The sequence below is a fragment of the Choloepus didactylus genome, chromosome 17 (assembly GCF_015220235.1).
Source record: "Choloepus didactylus isolate mChoDid1 chromosome 17, mChoDid1.pri, whole genome shotgun sequence".
Taxonomy (NCBI): domain Eukaryota; kingdom Metazoa; phylum Chordata; class Mammalia; order Pilosa; family Megalonychidae; genus Choloepus; species Choloepus didactylus.
The window spans coordinates 53,433,049-53,455,702 of NC_051323.1; the positions used below are offsets into that span (position 1 = coordinate 53,433,049).

Here is a 22,654-nt window from a genome sequence, read left to right on the forward strand (position 1 = left end):
AGATCAATGTGTCTTCTAGGCTTTGAACCTTCTGTATTATGGTTTAAGACACAAATTCTCCACAACTCAGATTTGTAACATGTAAAATACAGTTCTGTTAATTGATCCTTCGCCTTAAGGGATGCTAGGAATTGCCTTGGGGTTTTTGGAAAACAGATGATGGCAAAACAGAATTGGCCCCTAACGTAGTCCATGTTAGTCTAAGAACACTGGGATGCTAAGTGCTTGGAAGCATAAAATTCACATCCATGTTAAATATGAACATGCTCAATATTATAGTGGGGGAATGACTTCAAGGTGGAAGTTTTTGTTCTTATAAACATTTATTTTCCTCCAATTTTATTGTGTTTTTTGTAATACTGTGAAAAGTCTTCAATTCCCATTTCCCAAGTGTTGAGATTCAAAAGCCAACTCTTAACCTTCATCTCTTCAATGTCTTGTATGTTGATTTAGGTTCATATGTAAATATTTATATTAGTTCTCCTCAGGGATTTATACATCAATATATATATATATATTCCTACACAGATATAAACAAGCTTTTTATCCTCATCTTACCACTTGACAATACAACTTTAAGTATGTTTTACACAGCTGTTCCTTGGTCAAAGTCATGTGCAAGAGCAAGTCGGTTTCTGAAGAAATCTTGTTTGGTGGGTGAAGGATCCATTGAGGGATTCTCATTAGTTTTTTCCCTGTATTCTGATCCACTGGACCTAAAATCTCAGCACACAGATAAAGTACAGGTTGATTTGGTTTTAATTGTTTTCAAATATTTTTATCTATCCAAATTGTTTTGCATTTGTAAAACAGTTGCCTCCTAGACCTGGAATCAATTTTACTTCCCCTGGATTTCATAACTCAGGACATGTGTATCTGAGATTTTCAGGGAACATAAAGAGAATATTTTCCTAATGCTTTCTGGGGACAACTGTGAAAACTGTTTCTAGTCCTGAGTATATGTTAGTGTAAGAGCTTATGGGATAACTTTGTAATAGGGGAAGAAAAGCTCAGAAAATTCAAAAAATCCTATTTTTGATTCAATCAGGTAACGACTCCACAAATTACCAAGGCCCATAAATTAAAATGGATGGAATTAATTGTTCTCAACCAAAGTTATCAAGGGCCTTTACTGAATTTGGGCGTTACATTACAAACTCTTGATATTGCTTGTTTTCATTTTTAAATGAAAGATTTATTGAAGCCAACCATGCATTTATGCTACATTTGGTAGTATGCAGAAATTAGTACAGTAATCAGATTGAGGAGATACCATAATCTCAACCACCACAAAGGAGACCAAGCCCAATCAATAGTCAACAACTCAAATCAGTCCAATTGATCCCCAGTCGTGGGTGCATTCTTCCTTTATCTTGGTTAAGCCAGTTGGGTTATCCATTCCAGCTCTGCACCTTCTCCAGTTTGTTCATGTCAGAAGTCCCTGGAGGGAGGAGGCTTTCTGGAAATAACCTCTGATAAGCTAGGCTGGGGCCCTTTAGCTAGCTTCAGCTGAGCTGCTAGAATGGGTAAAACCAGCCCAGTGACTAAGAACCAATATCAACAGACCTCATGCAGGATGTGTCAAAGTGATGTTAGGCATCTCTGTCCAAAGTTCCTACACAACTGAACAAGTTCTCCATATGCTGAGGCTGAGTCAGGTATGCTTCCACAATCCACAAAAGGATAAATGGCCTCTCAAGTTCTTTCTCTATCATTGGTATGCAATGAGTCCTCATTGTTGTTACTAAATAAGTTAATTATGACTCGATCATATTCTGAATTAATCAAACAGAATTCAAATATCCCTTTACATTCTTTAAGGAAAGAAATTGGATCCACACAAAGACTAAAATCCTGATATTTGGGAACCTGAATGACTAGATTTCTTTACTTTTCACCCTGATATCATAGATGAAGCCATAGTTGCCCACCATGATTTCTACTTCTGGTCTGTAAGGAGCACTTTTCCATGACATCCCAGTGAAGAAACAAAAAACTATTCTACCTCTTAGCCCCAATACAGCTGGGTAGTCATCAGGTGTTCCCAAATAAGATGAAATCTAGTTGGGTGAAATCCTCTTCCTTTTCAGAAAACCCCCTGGAAATCTCCCTTGAAATAGCTTCCACATCCCCCACTCTAAAAACTCTAGGCCTTCTTTCAACTCACAGAACTCCCACTTATCTTCAGTTCAAATCATCTGTGATCAGTACAATTGTCTCATTCTTTCCCGGTATCTTCCATTATCCAGATTACTAGGAAAGCCCGTGGTTTTTGGGGGTGGGAGGTAGGGAGAAGGGTGCTGTTTCTTCTGAATTGTTTCCCCACAGAACAGTTTCCTCAGAAAACCATTAGTCAAAATGTAAAACCTTCACCTTGCATTTCCCCTCGTAGCTACATCTGATCTCTACAAAACCCAACATGTCATACTTTGTTCCAACATGCAACTGTTTAGTGTTTACCTGGAAATGGGAAAGCTTTGATGTCACCACCAGCCCCAGGGACCACAGAAATCTTCAGTTGCGTTCCCATTTCTGAAACAAATGCCAAAATCGCCCTGTCTGGTTTTCAAAGTCCACAAACTCAGCTTAGTTTTAGTTTTTTTTTCTTTAACTGCTGCTCTCACAAACTACCTTCTCTTTGTCTCCAGGTTTATGAATTTCTCTTTACTTCTTGATATTAACTATCAATTAACTAATGGCTAACTTGCTAATCCTTTTCAAAGCCCACCACTCTACTGTAGCCATGACTACAGATGCATTTTCATCCTTTTAAAGATAATTCTGCATGGTACATGGCCACCTGGACACCTGCACTCTTCAAAGGTGTGGCTGCTAGACTCTGAAGTAATGTATAACTCAGTTACTGGAAGAATCTAAGAGAAAGGCCCAGAATATTTGCTTTTATTCCCTTTCTCTTTAAAATAGAATTTCAGCTTCTGGGATGATTTTGGCAGACTGCTCAGCGATTTGAGAAGACACTTGGACAGGCAGGAGAACATTCACAGAGCATAGACAATGGCTGCATAGACACATAGCCACCCAAGCTTTTGATAAAAAGAGGAAAAAAAGAGCAGACCTGTTGCTAACTTTCCTTCCACTTACTTGACAGAGACAAAGAAAATAACATAAGTATAGATTTGCTATTAATAAACCTTGACAGCTTATTTGGGTCCAGGGAAGTGGAGAGGGGTGGAATAGATACTTCTGACCTAAGTTGGGTTGGTCCTCTGATTGGAAAGGCCATCCTCTTTGAAATTTTTAGGAAACATGCACATGGAGAAGGTAGCAGGGGAACACCCATGATATTAGGCAGATCAGTCAGCCCTGGTAATCAATGGGGTAACAAATGAGTATTCATTTAATTAATATTTGTTGAATGCTTACTATGTGCTAGGTTATCCTTATTTAGACTGTAGGCTTCTAATGGGCAGGAGCTATTTCTTTTACATTGTTGGATAGAACATAATACACTAGATGGATATATTGAAGATCTTTAACTTCAGTACTGATTTGAATATTTGAATGGGGTGAGGGACTTCAGATGGCCTTTAAGAAGGGAGAGAAGAAGGTGAGGATAAAATTATAATCAATTGATTTGTTAGCAGTCCTGGTCTCTATTACATGATCTATTCCATGGCCAAGGCTGGGCATGTGCAAAAACAGCTAAGACACCAAAAGAAGAGGATTCGCTGACAGTCAATTATATGGGGCCCTGTAAAAGTGTTCTCTCTGTGTGCAATTAAGAGAACAGAGATATTTTGATGTGATTTGTGGAAGGAAGGTGATGACTGGGATGGAAACACTTGGGAGGTAATATATAAATTATAAAGAGCTACACAGGAGGAGAATGAGTGAGGAAGTAGAATTAATCATTCAGAAGACATATTTTTTATCTTCCACTCTCACCAAAATTTAAGGTTAAAGACAGAAAGCATATCTACATTCCCTATCCCTAAACTGTCTTCTTCTGTGCCCCACCTCCAGCCAGGGATTCTCATTAACCTAAGTGCAAGATTTATATATAAAGATGAAGTAGATTTTGCCTCAGACTTCAGGACCGTCTAGGTTTAAGTCTTTGACAGCCTCCATACAGATCCTTATGTAATGGGGTAGTTTGCCTGCCTTCCTGCTCAAAGGCCTGCTCAAAGGCAAGGAGATAAGAATTCAGTCCAGCATCAGCCTATCACATTAGGTCTATTCCTGGCTTCTGAGAATCCTCATTTAAATTTTTTAAAGTCACTTAACATTTTCAAAACTTTATATATGTAGTCTTTATTCTGATCACCTCTGGGCAGCTTTCAGGGACACATGACCTGGCATCTACCCAGGACAGATGTGCCTGAGATGGAAATGAGCAGAGCATCATCCTTTTCCCAAATATCCTAGGCATGTTTCAGGATTTTTAAGTGATGTCAGCTTGGCTCTCCCATTTGAGTCCTTGTGGGTATGAGCATTCGGCCCTCCCAGCCTCAGAGGGAAGAGAACCCTTTCCCAGGTTTTCTGTTGCATCTGGCTCCATGCCTAGCTTCATCCCGAAGCAGCATTCTGGGTGTGTGGGGCCACCAGCCAAACAAGCCCCTAAGGATACAAAAAGTGTGTCAGTGTAGACAGCAAAGAGCCTCTCCAGAGGGCTGTTGGGGGAGGCAGGCAGCAAGCCCCAGACAGGACCCAGGTGACTTTTATGGCACTGGCCCATTTTGGACTTCTGAGGCCAGGCTCTGGTGTGATTCCAGTACCCAGGATTAGCCAGTGCACAGAGGCACAGGGCATGCTGTTAGCCTGGCCTCCCGGCACGTGGGAGAACAGGCTGAATGCCTCTTTCTGGTTCCTCCCTGAATCTGTCCATATGCTTGACTTCAGAGAGCAGGTTCCTACATAATGGGCTGGGACTGCGTCACTCACGAGTCCTATACAAGTGTCTCACACAGTGCATGCACATAAGAAAGGATGCTTCATTAATCGTTAAGAAGAACAGTGTTTCTCATCTGAGTTGGAATCCACTGCCCTTTCTGTGCTAGGCTTGGGCCTCCCTGCCCTTCCTCTCTACCGTAATATAATGGAGTAAATGTTCCATGTTCCTCAGACGAAACCCTCAGGAGAAGCTATTTGAGCTGCTTCTTTATACCCTGCCAGGTCCTCAAAGTAACCACCCTGATACCACGAACACCAGGCCATCAGCAGACATGTATCTCCTAGGCCAGATATAAAAAGCCAGGAAATGCAGCAGAAGGAGTAGTCAACTGTGTGACTCCACCTTTACTTACATTCAGATAACACTTCAGATTTTAAGTAGAAGGGACAATGCCAGAATTGGCAGCAGCAATATGACTGATGCAGGAGGAACTGGGGGACTGATCTATTATGAGAAAGGACAAGAGGACTAGGGAAACCCATTTGGCCTCTAGGAAGAACCCAAAAAGCTGCAAGAGGATCAAAAGCAAGCAACCAACACAAATTTGGAGAGCCCATGGCAAGTCTTCAGAATTGTGCCAAGAGCTGTGGGGGCTATAGAAGGATAAACCTTATTTTCTATGTGGTAGGTCTTTAAAATTATAGATCCTAAGGCCCACATTAATATCTTGCTTTGGGTGATAAAAATTTGCAATTCCTCAGATTGATCTACAACAAAGTCAAACTATAGACAAATCAAATCTCAGCACTGGAAAGGATCCTGCAGATTATCTTGATCAATCTCCCACCCAGTTTGGGTTTCCCTTCTATAGGATCCCTGACCAGGCTCATTTGGCTTCTACTGAAATTAAGAGAATCCACTCCCTCCTGAGGCAGCCAGGGAGCTGAATTGAATTGTTGGAAGTTCTTCCTCTTACCCATTGCTCCTAGTTCTGCCCTCTGGATACAGAGAGAACAAGTCTACTCCCTCTGCCTCATGTAACTGGCAGGGGGCACTTTCTTAGATCTTTCTGATAAATGGGAATTTGTAATGGGACCAGTGGTGGTTCCAGTGCTCATTGCTTTCCAACAGACAGCATCCAGTCATTCTAAAATGGCAGTGTGCAAAACGTGGCTGTTTGGGAAATACTCAGCAGTGGTTAAATAAAGAAAAAGATAGACTCAGGCATTGCCCTTATGAGCTCTAGATCCTTCTAAACAGCCTTAATCCCAAGCTCAGGCTGGGGGAGTTGCCTACTTCCCAGATCCCTGCCCCTGCCAAACTTGCCAGAGGTAGATACTGGGCCAGCAAAGTCTATGCATCTATGATATCAGAGAAAGGGAAATATCCTTAACTCCTCGACCCCTGGGTCAAGTAGCTTGAGGATACAGTGATCTGAAGATCATGCATCCATGCAATGAGGTTGCCTCAGTAAAACCAAAGGGGGACTTACTGGAGCCGGGATGCAGCTAATTGCAGGACTGTGGCTCCCTTTCTACCTTCTTCCAGTAACAGGGAGAAACCAACCATCCTGGGCCCACTATTCTTAGTACCACCTTCCCCACTGTAGGAGAATTAGGACAAACCATAAAAAAAACTCCTCACTCCAGGCCTGCCCTCATTTCTTCCATTAAGACCAATATCAAATCCACCAGTAACTTCTACTTTCAAGGAGTTAAGTGATTTCCCTGCGCTTCATTACTTATCAGCACCTCCCCAGCCAGGGAGCAGTACTGCCTTTGTTTAACTTTTCCATCCACCAAAACATAACAACTTGTTATTTAAAACTGACTGCAAGAAACTCCTATAAGGAGAAACTAAGTAGCAGGGAAAATCTAAGGGAGAGGGAGGTAGACCTGAGGACCTGTTTCCTGAGAAACAGTGTCTCTAGGCAGGCGATGGCTGGACTGGAGAATCCCTCTATGGCCAAATGCTGATGCTCAGCTCTCTCTTCCTTACATTTTATGCTGAGATTTGGCTACTCTCTCCAAGTTTGTAAGGCAGCAGTGCCAAGTGCTGGCCCAAAATGATTGGTGGCTGATGTGTCACAAAACAAGGATTTATAATCTTAAAGGACACAGAAGGGAAATGCTTTGTTTTTGCCTCCTTTGGAGTGTGGAAACTGTTTTAAAGTGATTTCTAACTAGAGTCCAAGCCAAATCCACTTATTAAGGAAAAACACTAGCAGAAGTCCCAATAACCCTGTACTAGCATCCAGGATAACCCTAGGCCCCTACAGACAGAAGTGCTGAGATGCCCTCAGAAAACTTCCCGGAGGTGGGGCAATTCTGGTTGGAGCACCCGTTATGTCCAATTTCAATACAGGATTCCAGTCCTCCCAATCTAAAAGGGATATGATTGTCACCATCTCGTTTCCCAGGGGACCTCCTCTGCTCACTCCTCTCAGGACACAGGACTTTAGGAAAAAGGAAAGGAGAAGTAAAACACAAAAGAGGCAGGGGAGAGAGCAGAGATTGCTTCTACTCTGGGAGATTACAGTGAGAAACATCTTCAACCCTCAGGAATCATGGCTACTGGTGCAGGCATTGGGCTGGAAGCAGTTGTGTGAGCCCAGGCTACTTGATACTTAATGTTAAAACCCCAAAACTTAGCCCAAAGAGAAATGAGTGACAGTGCTGTGTTGTCTAAGGGCTACTCACTTCTTTTTAAAGAGCTTGCGGAAGGAGCTGCGAAAGCCCCCTTTCTGGTCTTGTCTGGGGTTTTGATCGCTGAAAGATGTTTGTTCACTTTCTCTTTCTTCCTTTGGACAGAATCTGGTTGTGTCTTCTAAGTGCATCTCCTGAAAACACAAAAGAGGTTTGTTTTTTTAAAAACTCTCTTCCAAAGTCAGTATCTATCCTGACAGTGGGACTATATTTAGTTGTCTCTCACCCCAAAAGACTAATGGTGGGCACCCAATCCCAACTAAAGCAAACCTAGGTTAATTAAGTAATTGGGAGTTGAAAAGAGGATAATTTACTGGTGTGTAAGTATTTGCTACATGTGAAGGCAACTAGCCTAGAGTGATATAACAATAATTAAAGAATAGGAAATAACAAACGAGAAGTTAGCTAATGTTTAAAGAGTATAGAAATTAAATTCTTATTCTGACACCAACAGTGTCTCACTGGAAAACCATGAGTTGTCTCCTCATATCCCTGGGTATGTTTTCTTTTTCTATAAAATAAAGTGGTTGCTTGACTGTAACACTACATGAGTTTTAAACTCATGTTCCTAGCTTTCTATTTTAGGCATAAATGAAGGTAGGCATTTTTGAGGATTATATCTGTTTAAAAGTAAATGTAAACTAATATTTTCAACCCTCAAATATACCTTTAACACAGTTTTTACAATTCTTAACCCATGCTATTTGGACTTCTAAAGTAAAAATAAATAAAAAATAAAACTGTCTTTTGTGAAATATCTAGTTTTTTAAAAATGTGAGATATGCTAAATAAAATAGACATGCATAAATCTTTATATGCATATAGGCTAGATATTAGGGTAGCTGTGCATATATATTTATATTCCATATGAACAAAATATCTATCTTGAGGTGACTGCAATTTAACTGTAACCTAAAAATAGCCACTTAATTTCAAATAACCTTAAGAAAACCCAGGGAGTCAAAGTAAAAACAACTCAATGATGCCGTGAAACCTTCATGAAGTGGATGGGTGACTCTTCATTGATAGGGAAGTGAAGAGAGGGGATGAATTTTTTTCAGGAAATATATGAATTCGACTTTGAGACCTCAACTTGGAGCTGTGGTAGTAGATGTGGAGATTCTTTATGATTCTACTAAGATTCCTAACTAAACCATAGAGACTGACATCTTGATGGCTTAGTGCAGTGTTTCTCAAAGTGTGATTCTGGGGCCATGGGATCACCTGGGGCCTTTATTTAAAATATAAATTCCTGTGCCCCACCCAAGAATATCTAAATCAGAATCTCTGAAATTAGGCCTAGGCGATCCTTTGAAAACCAGTGATTTTAAAGCATGCTTCTCAAACGTTAATGTTTATATGAATCACCTGGGAATCTTGCTAAACTGCAGATTCTTATTCAGTAGGTCTGGGGTGAGGCCTAAGTTCTGCATTCATAACAAGAATTAGCCCAAGGACCACATTTTGAGAAGTGGGGTTTTAAGGGCTATTAAAGCTATTAAAAGTTTAAGGAAAATCTTGCTGGGAATAATGATATTGATAATATCTTGCATTTGTATAGCATTCTGTACTTTTTAAAGCATATTCACAAAATTTATCTTATTTAGCTTGATCCTCACAATAAACTTGTGAGGTAGGTAGGGTACATATTGTCTTATTTTCTACAGATGAGAAAATTGGAGGCACAGAGAAATGCAGTGAATTATCTAAGAGCACACAGCAATTTGGAAGGAGAGCCAGTACTAGAACCCAGATGTCCTAGCACCCAGCAGTGCCCTTTGCACTAAAACATATTGTCTTCTTTCTTGACTCTTAGAAAGAGAAGACTAAGGGTTAGGCCTTATCTGGCTCTGCTGGGCAACGGTAGAAGATGTCCAGAATATATTTAAGAAGATGAAATAGTAGGTACTTTGCACATTTCAGCAGGAAAAGAACTGACATATTTAATAGGGCTTTCCAAGGGTTAATCTTTTGCAGCTTCAATCCCCATCCCTACCCCGACCTCAAACACACACACACCTTCGTAACAAAACACATAAGGCACACACATACCCAATGCACAGGCCCATGCATGTTCACACACATACACAACCATACACACATGTATGCATTCATACATGCACACGTGTACACGTACACACACAGCTTGTGCCCACCTGCACTCTGCATGCCTCCTCTAGGAATCCCAACAACCTAGGCCTTCTGAGTTTTGAGAAAGGAAAATTTTGCCAAATCAGAAATAAGCAATGTGAATTTTGTTTGCATGCCTGAAAAACTTACTGATAACTCCCTGAGAAAAAGCAGGACGTTATGCCTCTTCTAACTGGCCTTCCATTTGATCTCTCCTTAGTGCCTCTTACTGAACTGACTTGTCTCATGTCTGACACTGTTAGGGGACAGAACTTGCTGTCCAGCATGTCTGAGTAATAGTCCCTAGTATATTGATTATTACTTGGTATGCCTGATAAACAGCCACAAATATATTACTCTTCTTTTGTGTCTCAGATAAATTACTCATAATTTCTGATTAATGGTTTTGGCCTGGCAATTGTTTAACGCGAAATTTTACACATTATCAACTAGGGAAGGTATTTGTATGAACATGTGAAATAAAAGCATTCTTGGCAGCATACTTGTTAGCAAGTTTTGTATGTAAACCTTTGTCCAACCCAAGTCACTTTGAATTTGCACTATTATTCCCTTTTGACTTCTGTTACAAACTTTTAAACTTTGACACATGCCTAAAATTGATTTGTCTAAAAAAATTTGCTTAATAGAATTTTATAATATTCAGAGTTGAAAATCAGAGCCAGAAGAGAATCTAAAAACCACTGGGGAACCTTAGCAACTTTAGCTATCACAAGCAGTAACTATGAGGTGCTGTTCTTCTCTGGAGGGAGCAGACACAGACTAATTCTTGGAGTACAGGTGGGTGGCAAGCTCCAAGGCTCTTCATGATTCAGCCCCTTCCTGTCCCTCTGGCTTAATTTCTTCCACCACTCCCAGCTAGCACAGTACACCAAAGGAAAAGCATCACTACACTGTCTTATTCCCATGAGTCTTTTCTTGTCATTCTTCACCTAGCTAACTTCTGACCAGCTTTTAAAATCTAAGTTAGACCTGCAACTTATCTAGAATGCCTTCTCTAACCACCTCCCCCCAGGAGGGTTTAAATACCACTCCCATGTACCCCTACAGTTTATTATAATTCTGTGTTTCTGTATCTCCCTGCTGCACTAAGCCAGTGATTCCAGAGGGCAGAGACAAGTTCCATTATTTTTGAATCCTCAGCACTTAGCACAGAGCCTGGTCCAAGGCGGGTGTTCAGTGTTTGCTTATAAAAATGAATGAAAGGAGTCAGTGATCCTCAATGTGTTCCCACTCACAAGGAAATGAGAATAGGTAGAAGGTAGGGCCTTTTTTTCTTGGGCAAACCCTGTCTAGTTGAGGCACAGGACTCCCAGAGCTTGACCCAAGTACTATATTTAGTGATACTTAGCGCAGGTAAAGTCAGTCCTGAATATCATTTTCAAGAAGTGCCAACCGAGCTGCCATCCAAACCATAACCACCACTTCTAAAATGGTGTTAAACAGGAAGGGTGGCAGCACAAGTTAGACCTATCATGATATTCTCTGCTTAATCAGAGATGGCCTTTTTTTTCAATCACATGCAGGGAAATTAAGTATTTGCTCAGAAACTATTAACCCTTTCATGGATATGTATTTAACCACTTATTTACATGTCCCAAGGCTTGCAGACCGCCAAGGCTAGACGTCAAAATACCAAATATTGACATGAAAGGCAAAGAAAGTGTCTGTGAGTCAATGCTTCCTTGACTATTCTGGGAAGTCTCCATCTTACTGGGATCTGCAAATGAAAGTGACATCCTTTTCCAGTCAAAAGGAAAGCAAGAAGAAAGAACTCAGCTTTGCAGAGAATTTTGAAATGAATCCACATTGAGCTCAAAACTTGCCTCCTCCCTACCTACAAACAGGAATGGTGGGGGCCAGGGAGGGGTAAACTGGCAGACAAAGCGTTCAATATTTCGCACATTTAAACATGTCAGGTGCGCCTATCAGGAAGACGGAGAAACAGGCAGGCCTGGGACCTGTGTGCTTTCAAAGTGAGTGTTAACTTGGATGTGCCACAGCTTAAGCACACCCGTAACTTTAACCATTTGTTCGTGTGTGGGGGGGGGGGGGCGCTATTGTTCCTAGAAAGAGTGAAGGTCTTTTCTGCATCTCTTTGCTGCTATACATGTATGAGACCGCAGAGCTCCCCGTACCCGGGGACTGGAGAAGTCGCTAACGCTCCCTGTTAAGGGCAACTAAGGTCAAGCCTTTAACCGGGGAGGGGCGCTAGGCTTCCCGGGGCTCTCTCTCGGACTCGGTCTTAACAGGCCAGCCTCGACAGCGTCTCCGAGCGCCTGGGGGGCCTTCGGTTCCCGCTCCGACAAGCCGGCTTGCCCTCAACGCTAAGTCAACTCGCTGCTCTCCGGGTATTCGGGAACACCGCGCCGCTGAGGTTTGGTTCGGTTTTACTTTACCCTCCTTACTTCCAAATAGGTCTGTTTTTCGCTTTGGGACCTCTGTTGGGGGAAGAAGGTCCTGGGCGCGCCGCGGGCGGCTACGGCGGCGGCGGCCGGGCCGTGAGGGGGCGCGACGCGCTCGGCCTTGACCGGCGCGCGGCCGCCGCTGCTGCTGCGCGTGCTGTAGAGGCGCGGGGCCACGCCCTCGGCGGGCGGCGTGCGCGGGAACTCCTTGAGCGAGCGGCTGAGCGGCTTGGCCTTGCCGTGCGCCTGCGCCGCCGCCTCCAGCTTGTAGGCGCCGCTGCTGCTCGCCGGCGACGTGGCGCTCTTGGGCAGCGGCTGCAGCGCGTGCTCTGGCCGCTCGGCCTCCATGGCGAAGCTGACGGGCCGCAGGAAGCAGATGTCCAGGCTGGACTCGGAAGAGGCGGGCGAGCAGTTCTCGAAGAGAGCCGGCGCTTGGAAGGGCTCCTCGTCGTAGGGCGCGGGCAGTGCGAAGATCTCGCCGCCGTACTCGAACTCCTCGTAGCCCGCCGGCACGAAGCCGCGGGCGTCGGTCAGGAGCTCGGCTGGGGCTCGCAGGGAGCGCTCCACGTTGCCCAGCGGCTCGGCCGGGGCGGGCTCGAAGTCCATCTCCGGGATGGCCTGCAGGGGCCCGGCGAGCGCCTTCACGTCCTGCTCGGCGGCACAGAACTGCGCCGGCGCCAGGAGGCTCTCCGGCCTCTCGTGCTTTCTGCTCTCCATCTCCCACTCACTGGGCTTCCCGGGCAGCATGCTCTCCATCAAGCTCTGCTGTTGGCTTTTCTTCACTGGGGGCATCAAATGTCTTTAAAGGGGAAACAGAATACAAAAGAGGTGTGCTTAACGTTTTGTCAGTTCAGGCCTCTCACCAAGCAGCACTGGGCCGCGAGCAACACACATCTTGCCAGACACTGCTTGGGTACAAAACTGCCAAATCCCCTCCTCGCTGCCCTTCCCAGGCGCCTATGTGTGTTACCGCTCAAGCTCCACAAAACTCTGATTAAGGAGTTCCCACGAGCCCTTGTTCCCCAAGTCGGAGAGGAAATCCGGTCCGTAAAGCAGATGCCCCAAGTATCCCTTTGCACTTCTGAACAAGAAGGCACTGCGTAGAGATGGCGGCTCAGGACGGTCATCACTCGCCTTTTGGAAGCTCCGACCCTCCCTGCAGAGGCCCCTCTTTTCTCTCTTCTCTCCCTTGCTCTAGCAGGGTCATACAAAGTAATGGAAACTCACTTTTGTTGGACTCTTGTATCTTCATGCTCAAAAAGTTAAATTCCTAGATGAGATAAATGTGGTATGATCTTGATAACTGTTGAATCTGGATGGTGGGCATATAGGGTTCATTGTACTCTTTCTAGTGTATTTAAAATTTTCATAATAAAACTAAAAAAATAATTTATGGCTATAAAGTATGCTATGTAGGTCATCTCAAACTTCCACCCACAACATTATCAAAATGTAAAGCTATCACTGTGAATCAACCCAAGTTTCATGTAGGGTTTTGTTTTTAAATCATGGATAACCAATAATTTGAACAGTTTACAAATTAGGATGGCTTATACATCAGATCAGTATGATTTTCCAGTTGTGCTGGAATTTAATTACCAGACTGATGTAATTGAACCACTGCACACCAACCAAAACTGGTTATTCTGCTAGTTTATTTTAATTCTACAAAAATGCGTAAAGAATGAGAATGTAGAAGCTAACACTGAGTTATCACACTCAGGTGATCTTAAAATGGAAATAAGGTCTCACAGTTTCAGATGTGAAAAGAAATACTGAAATGAAATATTGACCTGATTCTAATTCTCTTTTAGCTTGAAAGATTTTTTTGTTTGTTTGTTTGTTTTGTTTTGGTTTTCCTAGCTATTTTTCCAACACAGGTGTAATGACAGACATCTTGTTTAGTCTGGGTATTCTCTTAGGATTGCATGTTTGGCTCTATTTGTTGCACTTCAAAGAAAATAAGTTTTAACACTGTCTCAAGAGTTGAAGTGATCCATAAAGTAAATATCCATTTCCTGCCTGTCCCCCACCCTCCACCCAAGAAAGGTTTTGTTTTTGTTTTTGTTTTCTGTGTGGCGTTCTTCCTGCAGGACTCCCAGGATATTCTCTATAAGGAAGGAAATCATCCTGGGGTTTATTTATAGAAAGGTTACAGAATGATCCTACCCTAGTAATGGACTTTCTCCCTCTTCTCCACCTATGCACTTCAATTTCTCACTGATAAATGTTCCCCTAATTTTAAGAGATAAGGGCAGAAAAATGAAAAAAAAAAGGATTTATTTCATGTTGTTGGTCAATTGCTCCTTTCAGTGATTTGTAATTGGAATTATAAAATCTGTGGTAACTAAAAATTTAAATAATCTCAATTGCCTATGTCTTGTAATTTTATTGCCGATGTAATTTTAGGATAAAAGTAACTTCTTGCATGACTTCTAAATTCTCTTTAAAATAATAAAACCCAAAGCAGAAATTACAGTCAGGAATTAGTTTTGTGTGCATAGTCTATATTTGGAAAGTGGGGATTCATAATTTTGAGTTTTGGTTTCCGTTGTTCTTTCAGAAATCCTAGCTTCAAAAGTGGCCAGGTTGACTTTATTGTCCTTTAGGTGAGTTCCAGATATGTAAATAGCCCAACCCTTAGCCTCAGAATCCCCAAGAAGTTCACTGAATGAGAATCCAGCTTAGTGTGCTGGAGGGCAGTAGTCAGAGACTTCAAAAGACTATCAGACTGAGGGGCAAGATGGCGGCATAGAGAGGAGTGGAAGCTAAGTAGTCCCCCTGGAACAACTACAAAAAACCAGAAACAACTAGTAAATAATCCAGAATAACTGCGGGGGGACAAACGAGACCATCCACTCATCATACACCAACCTGAATTGGGAGGAATGCCCGAGAACACAGCATAAAATCTGTAAGTAAAACTTGTGGAACCAGGTCAGGAGACCCCCTCCCCCATAGCCCGAGCTGCGGAGCCGCGTGGTGCCAGAGAGAAGCTCTCTCCCAGCAAGCGAATACAGCTCAGCTGAGCTCCAACTGGGGTTTTAAGTAGCGAGCGTGAACTGCTCACTACAGGTACGCAGCCCCAAAAAATAGACAGAGGCTTTGGGTGACGACTGACCTGGGAGAGCCGGAGGGTTGCCTTGGACTGGGTCTGAAGGGGACTATCTGTTTCTTTTTCGGCTCAGTGGAGAAAGCCCCAGTCATTTTCAGTTTCCAGGGCTGTGACTGGGGGAAGGGCGGAGACAGCACGAGCAGAGAGCGAGACCATTGAAATGCTAATGACCTCCACCTGGGGGGTCTGTCTTCTCTAGGAGGAAAGGGGTGGGGCCCTTTCCGTTCAGAACCAGACCCCAGAGCCTGGGGGAACACGGCCATACCTCCTCACACCAGTCAAGAATTATAGGCTAACAGGCGTCACCTGCTGGGCAGAAAAGCACAGTGACCTGAGGCATCAAAGGGTGGAGCAATTTTCTAAGACACACCCGCAGGGAAACCAGATGCTGAATATTTCTTCCCTCTGGGACCTGAGCCTGTTCTGGTCTGGGAAAACCTGATTTGGATAACCAAGGAAACCATGCCTAGACAACAGAAAATTACAACCTACACTAAGAAAAACAAAGTTATGGCCCAGTCAAAGGAACAAACGTACACTTCAACTGAGATACAGGAATTTAAACAACTAATGCTAAATCAATTCAAAAAGTTTAGAGAAGATATTGCAAAAGAGATAGAGGCTGTAAAGGAAGCACTGGACATGTATACGGCAGAAATCAAAAGTTCAAAAAACCTACTAGTAGAATATATGGAAATGAAAGGCACAACACAAGAGATGAAAGACACAATGGAAACATACAACAGCAGATCTCAAGAGGCAGAAGAAAACACTCAGGAACGGGAGAACAAAACACCGGAAAGCCTATACGCAAAGGAGCAGATGGAGAAAAGAATGAAAAAATATGAGCAACGTCTCCGGGAACTCAAGGATGAAACAAAGTACAATAATGTACGTATCATTGGTGTCCCAGAAGGAGAAGAGAAGGGAAAGGGGGCAGAAGCAATAATACAGGAAATAATTAATGAAAATTTCCCATCTCTTATGAAAGACATAAAATTACAGATCCAAGAAGCGCAGCGTACTCCAAACAGAAGAGATATGAAGAGGCCTACGCCAAGACACTTAATAATCAGATTATCAAATGTCAAAGACAGAGAGAATCCTGAAAGCAGCAAGAGAAAAGCAATCCATTACATACAAAGGAAGCTTAATAAGACTATGTGCGGATCTCTCAGCAGAAACCATGGAGGCAAGAAGGAAGTGGTGTTATATATTTAAGATACTGAAAGAGAAAAACCACCAACCAAGAATCCTGTATCCAGCAAAGCTGTCCTTCAAATATGAGGGAGAGCTCAAAATATTTTCTGACAAACAGACAATGAGAGACTTTGTGAACAAGACACCTGCCCTACAGGAAATACTAAAGGGAGCACTACAGGGTGATAGAAGACAGGAGTGTGTGGTTTGGAACACAATTTTGGGAGATGGTAGCACAACAATGTAAGTACGCTGAACAAAGGTAACTATGAATACGGTTGAGAGAGGAAGATGGGGAGCATGTGAGACACCACAAGAAAGGAGGAAAGATAACGACTGGGACTGTGTAACTTGGTGAAATCTAGAGTATTCAACAATTGTGATAAAATGTACAAATATGTTCTTTTACGAGGGAGAACAAGCAAATGTCAACCTTGCAAGGTGTTAAAAATGGGGAGGCATTGGGGGAGGGATGCAATCAGCATAAACTAGAGACTGTAACTAATAGAATCATTGTATTATGCTTCCTTTAATGTAACAAAGGTGATATACCAAGGTGAATGCAGATAAGAGGGGGGGATAGGGGAGGCATGTTAGACACTTGACATTGGTGGTACTGTCTGATTCTTTATTCTACTTTGATTTAAGATTATTTTTCCTTTTGCTGCTTCCTAGCTGTCATTTTTTTTTTTCCTCTTTCTTTTGCCTCTCTACCTTCTTTGACTCTCCCTCCTGCCTTGTGGAAGTAATGTAGATGCTCTTATATAGATAGTGGTGAAGGTGGTGAACACATAAATGTATGACCATGCAGAAAAACATCGATTATTTACTTGGGATGGAATGTATGGTGAGTGAACAAAACCATATTAAAAAAAAAGGGTTGATGACAAAACCTCGAGGGCAATATACTGAGTGAAATAAGCCAGACACATTAGGACAATTATTGCAGGGTCTCACTGATAGGAACTAATTACAATATGTAAACTCATAGACATGAAATATAAGGTACCAGGATATATAGGACGAGGCTTAAGAATGGGGAGTGGTTGCTTAGTATGAGCAGAATGTTCAATTAGGATGAACTTAAATGTTTGGAAATGAACAGGGGTGTTGGTAGCAAGACGTGAGAATAACTAACAGTGCCAAATGGTGTGTGAATGAGGTGGAAAGGGGAAGCTCAGAGTCATATATGTCACCAGAAGGAAAGCTGGAGGTCAAAAGATGGGAATGTATAAAACTGAATCTTATGGTGGGCAATGTCCATGATCAACTGTACAAATACTAGAAATCACTTCATGAACCAGAACAAATGTATGACAATACAGTTAGAAGTTAATAATAGAGGGGCATATAGGAAAGAACTATATACCTATTACAAACTATATACTACAGTTAGTATTTCAACATTTTTTCATAAACAGTAACAAACGTACTATATCAATACTAGGAGTCAACAATTGAGGGGGGTTGGTTAGGGATAGGGGAGGATTAGAGATTCCTTTTCTTTTTTTCTTTTTTCATCTTTCACTTTATTTCTTGTCTGGAGTAATGAAAAGTTTCTAAAAATTGAACAAAAATTAAGTGTAGTGATGGATGCACAGCTGTATGAGGGTACCCAGGGGCAAGTGATTGTACACTTTGGATCTTTGGATATCTGAACAATCTCAATAAAAATGAAAAAAAAAAAAAAAAAAAAAAAAAAAGACTATCAAATCTTAACACTGCCCAGAACACCTTCCAGAGAAGCAGACGTAAGTGGCAAAGGGAACTTATGAAGTCCCTTTCTAAAAGAGCTTCGAGGAGAATTGGGAAGGGCTAAACAACATTCTTCCTGTGGCACCTCAGTCTGTTTTTAATCCTGAGCCCAGACTTCTTCTGTCCCCCTTCTGGGATTCCTTTTCCCTTTGGAGACTTTAACTTGGTTCCCACTCTTCTGAGGAGCTGTCAAATGCCTTTCTGTCCTCTCACGATACTCTTCCACTCTATCATTGTCCAAACCCAAAGAGGCTCAGGCTGGCGGGGGGCAGTGGTTGTGTGTGGTGAATTTGTTGGGAGCAACTTCCAGCCTATAGGCTTGACCCTTAGCACTACTGCCTTCCTCCCACATATAGGTCTGATAGGGGAGAAATCCCATAGGTTATACTTTTAATCCAGGCTGGCATGTTATCCCACACAGACTGCCTGGGACCCAAGGTCATTGCCATTAACTTTTCCCCAGCAACAGGTGCTTACGTGACAGCAGGACCAGAACTGGGAGCAGAAGGGTAGGGGTGCAGCATCTCTTCTGAGTGGATCCCACTGTCACGGACAGCCTCAGGGCCTGCAGTGGGGGAAGCATCTTGTCCAGCATTTGCACACTGGGAAGCCAGTCCTTTGTACAGCTTCACCATGGATGACCTAACAGAATGGAAGTAATAACTCTCAGGGTGGAAAATTGGAAACTGGCTCTTTGAATATGCAGATTATGCCAAGACAGGTAGACTGTTTCTCAGATGACACTCAGCCCTGAAGATCTCTCTGTCTCCCAGGACCTCTACAAACCGAGTTGCCTATATGATAGGGTTCAAGCTGGCTGCTGGGCAAAAGTGGGGATGCTGATTAACTGGCTGAAATGAACTTGGAGGTGGCATGGGGGAGACATCCTCTATTAGAGGAGAGCAGGCTTGGGAGATGGCATCCTTTTCTGGTCTGAAGCACTCACAAATTATTGTTTTCCTCCAGGTGGGTTGGGATGAGGTTGAAGAAATCCCACCAGTTCATTAGGAAGCTCTGCCATGGGCTGCTTCTGTTCCCTCTGATGCCCAGATTTTCCCTGATCTGTTTCCTGTTTCTTCCTAGTGTGAAATCTATTAAACTCTCCTTTCCCCTATTTGCTTTATTTTTGTCCAGAGTACTTATCACCATCTAATTTATTAGCTGAATGTCCAGTTATAGAAAGTAAGCTCCATGGAGCATGGATTTTTGTCTGTTTTGTTCATTGCAGTATTTTCAGTACCTAGAACAGGGCCTGACACACAATAGGCACTCAATAAATGTTTGATAAATTAATGAAGCTAACTGCGTTCTGGCTTTGAACTGCAATTCTGAACCTGGCAAGTTTGGGGAACTGAACTATTTTTGAGGTGGTCAGCAACATGAGTTAAGAAGGGTTCATTAGAATGAAATGATTTTTCTAAAGTAAGCTCCTCCAGGTAGTAGGTACCTCCCTGCCGTAGCCAGCCTTCTTCCTCCCACTTCCCTTCTACCCCCATCACTGCATTTGAACCACTTCACACACAATGTGGGTATTTGTGACAGACACCCAGAATGGCTGATCTACATCCTTGTTCCCAGAAGCCTTTGATTGATCCCCAGACTGCACCATCAGAACCTTACTTCTTGAGCTTTTTCCGTTTCTGAATAAGCAAATCCTCATTGCATTGAAACAGCAGGGTGTAGTGTGAGATAAATACTCGGAGTCGCTGAACACACACCAGAAGTAGGTAATAATCAGGGTGTTCCTGCTCTGTGAACTTCAGGACATTCTAGATGAAGGAGAAAAGGAAGCAGTGTTGTATAATTAGAGTGAAAAGTTGTTTTGTCTCTTCTACACTTTGCCATAAACTGTGGTGAGAGTTTCACAGCCTTTTAATCAAAACACTAACAACAATACAAATGGTCCATTTAATTATTAGCTGAAAGATCAAACTGGCTGTTCTCTGTCCATCATACCAAGGAAAAATAATAGTCACCATTGCCCATGTTTGACTTGGATGTGAACATAAGATTGTTCCATCTGAAAAATGAGAAGAATCTCAAAAAGTAGATCTCTGAGGAAATGGGAGCATTCTAACAATTGCTGTATATAAACAGTACCTTAACCCACAGGAATCAGACCAATGCCAGGCATCACGACAGGCTGGTTGAGGAGATGTTTACAACCAGGTCCGGCCTCGTGGCCCCTCCTATTACATTGCCTACTCCACTGTAGTGCAGCAAGAATTAGACTTGGGTTTAGGAAAGCTAACGTTAATTGAGTACTTCCTATTGCCAGGTACTAAGCCCTTTACATATATTATCTCATTCAATTTTTACAACAACCCTATTAGATAGGTAGAATTATTGCTTCCATTTAACTAATAGGGAAATCAAGGCACAGAGAAGTAAACCTCACGTCACACATGTAGTGATGAGTAGTGGAACCAGGATTTGAACTCAAATCAGACAGTAGAACCAGGGCTCTTATTTGCCACACTCTACTGCTTCCAAGACCTGGGTTTCAGTTCTAGTTTTGTGTTAACTTGGGCAAGTTATTTAATCTTTTTGATGCTCTCTTTCCTCATCTAAAAAAAATGGTAATAATAATACCTCATGGGATTGTTTAAAGAATTAAATAAGAATATTGTGAGAAAATGCTTTTAAAATCTAAAACCATAATATCACTTCACACCTACTAGGATGGCTATAATAAAAATAAAGAGATAAAACAAAATAACAAGTGTCAAAGATGTGGAGAGATTGCAACCCTCATATACTTGCGGGTGGGAATGTAAAACAGTGCAGCCCCTGTGGAAACAGTTTGGCAGTGCCTCAAAAAGTTAAATATAGAACTACCACATGTCCCAGCAAGTCTACTCCTAGGTATACACCCAAAAGAACTGAAAACAGGTACTCAAACAGATAGCTGTAATCCAATGTTCACAGCAGCATTATTCACAATACCAAAAGGTGGAAACAAAATGTGTCAATCAACATATGAATGGATAAACAAAATGTGGTATTTCCATACAATGAAATATTATTCAGCCACAAAAATAAATGAAGTTCTGACACATGCTATAACATAGATGAACCTTGAAAACATTATGCTAAGTGAGATAAGCCAGACTCAAAAGGATAAAGATTGTATGTGAAATATCTAGAATAGGCAAACTCACAGAGACAGAACGTATATTAGAGATTACTAGGGACCAGGGGGAGTGAGGAATGGGGAGTTATTGTTTAACAGATACAGAGTTTCTGTTTTGGGTGATAAAAATTTTGGAAATAGGTAGTGGTGATAGTCACACAACATTATGAATGTAATGAATGTCACAGAATCTTACACTTAAAAATGGTTAAAAGGGCAAATGAAAAAAATAACAAAAATTTAAAACCATATATAATTGAAAGTCCTTTTACTATTGATACTAGGCTAATTCTGCCTGAGAATAATCCCAAGCATTTCTAAGAGTTTGAATTAAGTAAGATTCTGAGTTACTTAGGAAGATCAATCAGCCATTAAACCAAAACAGGTGGGGGTGGGACGAAGTCAGGCTGGCAAGTGCTACTGAACCTGTCTCTGGACTCGACTTCCTCTGGCATGCTACATGCTCTGTGGGTAAATGGTATGAAGAAGTCAGCTTCTTCTGTGATATAGCACATGAGCAATGGTTAGTAGACCCTTGGGCCCAAGCCAAAAGGAAGTATGTAGTCAGAATAGTTGTTAGATAGATATTTTCTAGATGCCAGGTGACTATTAAGGTGGCTGAAGAACCAAGGTGTAAGGGACTGAGCCTAGCAGGAAGCACACTTTAAAGATCCTAGATCAGCAGAGGTAGAGATTACTGATAAATGAAGATAAAACTTCAAAAGCAGGCATCATAAGCCAAAAATTGTTGGAGGTAGAGATTTTAGTTCATACCACAGGGTGGGGATGGGGTAATCATAACAATCTAAATCATTTAAACATTCCTTGGATATATTAATGATTCTTTGCCCCTTTATAGTGTTTCTCAGTTAGAAGTCAAAAGCAATGGTTTAGTATAAAAATCAGGTTGGTGGCTTGCCCACCCATGCCTACCTGCAGATGGATCAGGTATTCAGGGATGCGCTGGACTATGTGAAAAAACAGTGTGTAGATGTCAGACTTAATTTCCTCATCACCCTGAAAGAAAGAAAGGTGGAGTCATCCTCAGTGTCCCTCCAACTCTGGTGGCAAAGCCCCAGGGTCAGTCCCACCAGCATTTTCTTCCTCTGGGTTGTCACACAGCATTGATCTCTCATTGGAGAGCCACATGTTCAGAAATATGCCCGAGGAGACAGCTCTTCTCCACCAGGGAGCATATCATATACTTCTCTTTTTTTAATGCAATTTTATTGAGATATATTCACACACCATACAAACCATCTGAAGTATACAATCACTGGCTCCCAGTATCATCACACAGTTATGCGTACAGCCCTGTGATCAATTTTAGGACATTTTCAT

At 42.3% G+C, this 22,654-nt stretch overlaps 1 protein-coding gene across 5 annotated transcripts in view; it reads right to left on the bottom strand.

Annotated features, from left to right (window-relative positions):
- Nucleotides 1-153: 153 nt before the first annotated feature.
- Nucleotides 154-22,654, bottom strand: part of ARHGEF33 (Rho guanine nucleotide exchange factor 33) — an 87,367-nt gene continuing 64,866 nt past the window's right edge. For 2 of the 5 annotated variants that reach the window (XM_037807287.1, XM_037807283.1), the window contains 7 exons: nt 22,247-22,330; nt 19,801-19,949; nt 18,658-18,822; nt 12,105-12,909; nt 7,552-7,691; nt 2,461-2,532; nt 586-716 (listed from right to left, as the gene is read on the bottom strand). In XM_037807287.1, the coding sequence (XP_037663215.1) occupies nt 2,484-2,532; nt 7,552-7,691; nt 12,105-12,909; nt 18,658-18,822; nt 19,801-19,949; nt 22,247-22,330 (1,392 nt within the window). In that variant the 3' untranslated portion in view covers nt 586-716; nt 2,461-2,483. Of the gene's footprint in view, nt 724-2,460; nt 2,533-7,551; nt 7,692-12,104; nt 12,910-18,657; nt 18,823-19,800; nt 19,950-22,246; nt 22,331-22,654 lie in introns of all 5 variants that reach the window. The other 3 variants (XM_037807286.1, XM_037807285.1, XM_037807284.1) reach the window with 2 other exon arrangements.